This window comes from Hippopotamus amphibius, chromosome X (genome assembly GCF_030028045.1).
Source record: "Hippopotamus amphibius kiboko isolate mHipAmp2 chromosome X, mHipAmp2.hap2, whole genome shotgun sequence".
In the NCBI taxonomy this organism is placed as follows: domain Eukaryota; kingdom Metazoa; phylum Chordata; class Mammalia; order Artiodactyla; family Hippopotamidae; genus Hippopotamus; species Hippopotamus amphibius.
The window spans coordinates 84,791,711-84,798,698 of NC_080203.1; the positions used below are offsets into that span (position 1 = coordinate 84,791,711).

The 6,988-nt window shown below is 38.5% G+C and overlaps 1 protein-coding gene across 1 annotated transcript; it reads left to right on the top strand.

The window, feature by feature from the left end:
- Nucleotides 1-958: 958 nt before the first annotated feature.
- LOC130841508 (probable ATP-dependent RNA helicase DDX10) lies at nucleotides 959-3,536 on the top strand. The gene is given in 2 exon segments (XM_057717643.1): nucleotides 959-1,860; nucleotides 1,862-3,536. Coding segments are annotated over 2 exon segments (2,577 nt in total).
- The last annotated feature ends 3,452 nt before the right edge of the window (nucleotides 3,537-6,988 follow it).

Consider the following 6,988-nt stretch of genomic DNA (forward strand, 5'->3'; position numbering starts at 1 on the left):
ACCTCTTCCTTTACTATGTGGTTGGCTTTTATTTTATTTTCTTGTCTAATAATTTTTCCTAGATTTCTGTAGTAATGTTGAATAGAAGTAGAAAGTGCAAACATCCATGCTTTATTCCTTAAAAGTATATTTAAAAATATTTTTGTATAAAAATAAATATAATTCATATGGTATCCTTATTATATATTCATTATTATTATATTTATTTTCTTATGAGACTAAAAGAAATTTATATAGAAACATTTGTGGGAACTTCCCTGGTGGTGCAGTGGTTAAGAATCTGCCTGCAAATGCAGGGGACACAGGGTCGACCCCTGGTCCAGAGAGATCCCACATGCCATGGAGCAACTAAGCCCATGCACTGCAACTACTGAGCTTGTGCTTTAGAGCCCACAAGCCACAACTACTGAGCCCAAGGGCTGCAACTACTGAAACCCACATGTCTAGAGCCCATGCTCCTCAACAAGAGAAGCCACCACACTGAGAAGCTGGCCCACCACAATGAAGAGTAACCCCCACTCGCTGCAGCTAGAGAAAGCCCATGCACAGCAATGAAGACCCAATGCAGCCAATAAAATAAGTAAATAAATAAATTTATTAAAATAAACATTTCTGTACACCTTTAAAATAATTAAATCTTAAAATATTTGGAGGCCCAGTTTTATGGACCTTATAAATTGTTTACACTCTATGTAATGGTTATGCTTGCTCTGATAATTTCTGGTGCTCTTTCTTCTTTTGCATAGATCCATATTTACTTGGATTATCATTTTCTACTCCTGGAAAGATTTTCTTTAACCTTTTATGTATTCTTGTGTCTGATAGTGATAAATGTTTTCACTGCTTCTCTGTCTATAAGAATTACTGCCCCACGCTGGATCCACGTCCTCTCAGCGCCGTACCTCTCCCCGGCCTGGTCTCGCATGTGGGCACGGTCTGCACTGTTGCCACCACCGCGATGGGCAAAACTGCCGACCCTCGGGGTCCGGGAGGCCGGCCCGACCAGGTGCGGAGCTTCAATCATTGGAAGAAGAAGCACAGCCATAAGCAGAGCCAAAAGAAACAGTTGAGGAAGCAGCTGAAGAAGCCTGAGTGGCAGGTCAAGCGCAAGGTTATCAGCTGGCTGATGCAGAACTGTGAAAAGATAAATGTAAATGAAATTACAAGATTTTCAGATTTCCCCTCGTCCAAAAAAACACTGAAAGGTTTGCAAGAAGCTCAGTACCGTTTGGTGACTGAGATACAGAAGCAGACCATTGGGTTGGCATTGCAAGGTAAAGACGTCCTTGGAGCTGCCAAAACTGGATGTGGCAAGACTTTGGCTTTCCTTGTTCCCGTGCTGGAAGCCTTGTATTGTCTGCAGTGGAGCTCAACAGATGGGCTGGGGATTCTGATTATATCACCTACAAGAGAACTGGCCTATCAGACCTTTGAGGTTCTTCGAAAAGTAGGGAAGAATCATGACTTTTCAGCTGGCCTCATCATTGGTGGAAAGGATCTGAAACACGAAGCTGAGAGGATCAATAACATAAATATACTTGTTTGCACACCAGGTCGGCTTCTTCAGCACATGGATGAAACGATATGTTTTCATGCTACCAATCTCTAGATGTTAGTTCTTGATGAAGCAGACAGAATCTTGGATATGGGCTTTGCTGATACCATGAATGCTATTATTGAAAATCTTCCCAAGAAATGTCAGACTTTGCTTTTCTCAGCTACACAAACCAAATCTGTAAAGGACCTTGCACGCTTGAGTTTGAAAGACCCTGAGTGTGTTTGGGTTCATGAAAAAGCAAAATACAGCACCCCTGCCACTTTGGAACAGAACTACATAGTTTGTGAGCTGCAGAAAAAAATGTGTGCTCTATTCCTTTTTGAGAAGCCACCTGAAGAAGAAAAGCATTGTATTTTTCTCCAGTTGTAAAGAGATTCAATATCTTTACCGAGTGTTCTGCCGGCTGTGTCCTGGTGTTTCTAACCTCACCCTGCATGGTTGACAGCAGCAGATGAGGAGGATGGAAGTCTATAATGAATTTGTCTGCAAGAGAGCGGCAGTACTCTTTGCTACTGATATTGCAGCCAGGGGGCTGGATTTCCCAGCTGTGAATTGGGTTCTTCAGTTTGATTGTCCAGAGGATGCCAACACATACATTCACAGAGCAGGTAGAACTGCCAGGTACAAAGAAGATGGTGAAGCTTTATTAATTTTGCTTCCCTCAGAAGATAAAGGAATGGTGCAGCAGCTTCTTCAGAAGAAAGTGCCTGTGAAGGAAATCAAAATCAATCCAGAAAAACTTATAGATGTTCAGAAAAAATTGGAATCATTTTTAGCTCAAGATCAAGATTTAAAAGAAAGAGCTCAAAGGTGTTTTATCTCCTACATACGTTCAGTGTATCTGATGAAGGATAAAGAAATATTTGATGTAAGCAAGTTACCTATACCTCAATATGCCCTGTCTCTTGGTCTTGCTGTGGCACCATGGGTAAGATTTCTGCAGAGAATGCAAAAACAGCCCAACAGAGAACTGGTGGTGAGCCAGGATGATAAAGTAATTGAGCCAAGGACTCTCTCCCTCACCAATGAAGAAGTGGAAGAATTTAGAGCCTACTTCAGTGAGAAAATGTCTATTCTTCAGAAAGGTGGGAAAAGACCAGAAGGGACAGAGTACAGGCTGTCTAGTGGCATTTGTGATGAAGAGGAAGAAAAGAAAGAATATGAAGAAGAAACGGAAGAGAAACTGGGAAAAGCAAAAGGGTCTCAGCCTCAATCTGTTCCTAGCAACGAAGAGTCACAGAAGAGCAAAGAAGTTCCTATGCAGTTCTTGGACAGAGATGATGAGGAGGAGGGCGACGGCCTCGATGCTGACTTCTTTAAGGTGAAGCAGCACAATGTGTTTGGGTTGGATCTTAAGGAGAATAAAAAGTTACAGAAGAAAGAACCTTCTAAATCCAGTGTGAAGAAAAAAGTGACCAAGTTTCCAGAAGCAAAAAAAGTAATGAAGAGAAATTTTAAAGTAAATAAGAAAATTAAGTTTACTGATGAGGGGGAGTTGGTTCAGCAGTGGCCACAAGTGCAGAAATCTCTCTCCAAGGATGCTGAGGAAGAGGACGATGCTGGTGATATCAACTTAAATAAAGCCAAGGAGAGGCTTCAGGAAGAGGACAGATTTGACAAAGAAGAATACAGGAAGAAAATCAAGGCAAAATACCGGGAGAAAAGACTGAAAGAAAGGGAAGCCAGAAGAGAGGCCAATAAGAGACAAGCAAAGGCTACAGATGAAGAGGAAGCCTTTCTGGATTGGAGTGATGATGATGATGATGGATTAGATCCAAGTACACTTCCAGATCCAGATAAGTACAGAAGCTCTGAAGAATCAGAGAGTGGAGACGTGGAAAATAAAATTAGTGATACCAAGAAGAAGCAGGCAATGAGGAAAAGGAACAACAGTGAAGTGGAAGACGTGGGACCCACAAGTCATGACAGAAAGAAGACCAAGTGGGAAATCTTAGAACCTTTGGATACATCTGCTTAAAAGTCAGAGCTAAATAGTTCCTGATCTTGTCTTCTCCTTGAAACCTCTGGTCATGATTACATGGACAAGAAGTTGAAAAAACAGTTGGTTTGGGTACACTTAGGTTGCATGCATCCCATGCCCAAAGGACCCATTCTTCAGACAGGCGTGACCATACCTCAGAGCCCCTTTCACAGGCCATGCTTGTGCCATCCCAGAGCAGACTCACAGTGACAGCGGACTGTAAATTTTCCTGATCCCGCTTTCCAGCATGTGCTCTGTTAGATTTTATCCATGGGTTCCTACACATTATCAGTGGAAATGCTTCCTTTGTTTTACTGGCAAGGTCTGGAGACCTTGTTTCATTGTTAGAAATTCCCATCTTGCTTATCATACAGATGTTTCCCTGTAATATTAAAAAAAATTGCTCACAAAAAAAAAGAATTATTTCATCACTTTTTTTTTGTAAAAGAAAATTTCACTAGGTATAGAATTCTATGATGAGATTTACTTTTTCTCACCTTAAAAAATGTTGCTCTATTGTTTTGTTTCTTACACTGTTTTATAAATTTATTTATTTATTTATTTATTTTATTGGCTGTGTTGGGCCTTTTTTGCTGTGTGCAGACTTTCTTTTTAGGTGTGGTGAGTGGGGACTACTCTTCGTTGTGGTGTGTGGGCTCCTCATTGCCATGGCTTCTCTTGTTGCAGAGCATGAGCTCTAAGCACATGGGCTTCAGTAGTTGCAGCACACGGGCTCAATAGTTGTGGCTCACAGGCTCTAAAGCACAGGCCCAATTGTTGTGGCACATGGGCTTAGTTGCTCCGTGGCATGTGGGATCTTCCTGGACCAGGAATCGAACCCATGTCCCCTGCATTGGCAGGTGGATTCTCAACCACTGTGCCACCTAGGAAGCCCTCTTGCACTGTTTTTAATTAAATATTCCTGTCATCTCTTTCTATGTATTCCTCTTTTTTCTTTACTCCTTTTTCAACTGTGTTGATGAATAATTGAGAAATATAACTGTATATATTAAATATACAATGTGGTGATTTGATATACACATATGTTATGTGATGTTATGTGATGATTACCAAGATCAAGATAAATAACACATCCCTCACCCCACATAGTTAACTCGTTTGTGTTCAATAACACATCAGATATACCCATACCAAATGTCAAGGATAAAATAGAGTATGATCAATATAGTCAGCATGCTGTACATTACATCCTTAGAGTTTATGCTACTTATAACTAAAAATTTGTAACTTTGACCTACATTTCCCCATGTCCTGTCCCTTCATCCACTAGCAAATGCCCTTCCATCCACTATTTCTATGAAATCAACTCTTCTTGTTTTTTACAGATTGCATATATAAGTTATACCATACAATATTTTTTTTCCTCTGTCTGGCTAATTTTGCTTAACATGATGCCCACCAGTTTCATTCATGTTGTCACAAATGGTAGGAGTTCCTTCTTTTTTATGGCTGAATAATATTCCATTGTACATGTTTATACTTAGATTCCATTATATCATTATATATGTAACTAATTACATATTATCTTTATCCATTTATTAATTGAAGGGCATTTAAGGTTGTTTTCATATCTTGACTACTGTGAACAAAGCTATAATAAACAAGGGGGACTAGATATGTCTCTGAGACATTGGTTTTAGTTTTTTGGATATACACCCAGGAGTGCTATTGCTCAGTTGTATGGTAGTTCTAACTTTAAATTCATAAGACTCAGAATACTGTTTCACATAAAATCTATACCAACTTACATTTCCACCAACAGTGCAAAAGGGTCTTGTTTCTATACCTCCTGGCCAATACCTGTTATCTCTTTTCATGTTGATGACAGTCATTTTAAAAATATAAGGTGATATCTCATGGTTTTGATTTGCATTTCCCTGATGATTACTGATGTGGGGCATTTTTAATGTACATACTGGCCATTTATTTGTCTCCTTTAAAAAAAAAAGTCTTTCAGGCTTCCTAGTGGGCACAATGGTTGAGAATCTGCCTGCCAATGCAAGGGACACGGGTTTGATCCCTGCTCCAGGAAGATCCCACATGCCGTGGAGCAACTAAGCCCATGCACCACAACTATTGAGCCTGCTCTTTAGAGCCCATGAGCCACAACTATTGAGCCCATGTGCTGCAACTACTGAAGCCCACATGCCTAGAGACTGTGCTCTGCAATAATAGAAGCCATGGCAATGAGGAGCCTCCACACCACAATGAAGAGTAGCCCCCAATCACCACAACTAAAAAGAAAGTCCGCACACAGCAAAAAAGGCCCAACACAGCCAATAAAATAAATAAATAAATAAATAAATAAATAAATAAAATCTTTCTATTTCTCCTCCCTATTTTAAATCAGATTTTTTGTTTTTGTTACTGAACTGTAGGGGTTCCTCATATATTTTTCATATTAACCTCCACTGATATATGTTATGAAAATATTTTCTCCCATTCCTTAGGTTTCCTCTTTATTTTGTTCATTGTTTCTTTTCAGTGCAAAAGCCTTTTATTTTGATATAGTCCTGGACTTATTTTTACTTTTGTTACTTGTGTTTTTGATGTCATATCCAAAACATTATTGCAAAGAATAATGTTAAGGAGTTTCTTCCCTAAGTTTAATTCTAGAATATTTATGGTATCAGATATCATGTTCAAATATTTAGTATATTTTGAATTTTTTGTGAGTGGAGTAAGATGCAGAGCATGTATATATCCAGTTTTCACAACATCATTTATTGGAGAGACTATTCTTTTCCTATTAAGTACTCTTGACTTCTTTGTCAAATGCTAGTTGACCATATATACAGGGGTATATCTGGTACCTTTATTCTATATCATTGATCTATATGTCTACTTTCATGCCAGTACCATATTGTTTAAATTACTATAGTTCTGTAGTACAGTTTGAAATCAGAAAATGTGATGCCTCAGCTTTGCTCTTCTTTCTCAAGATTGTTTTGGTTATTCAAGGTTTTGTGTGTCATACAAATTTTAGGGTTTTTCCTGTTTCTGTAGAAAATATCACTGGAAATTTATTAGGAATCTCAATGAGTTTATAGAGGGCTTTGGGTGGAATGTAAGTTTTAGCAATATTAATTGCTTTGTTACATGAACATTGGGATATCTGTATTTGTTTGTGTGTTCATCACTTTCTTTTATTAAAGTCTTGAACTTTTCAGTATGTAGATCTTACATGTCTTTGGTTAAATTAAATCCTATGTATTTTTATGTTTTTGTGAAATGGATAATTTCTTTATTTCTTCTTCAGGTACTTCTAGTTAGTGTACAGAAATGCAACAAATTCCTATATTGATTTTATATCCTGCAGCTTTACTAAGTTCATTGATTAAATGCAACAGATTTTTGGTTGAATCTGTAGAGTTTTCTATATATAATGTGAAATCATGTGCAAATAATAACAATTTTACTTCTTTCCA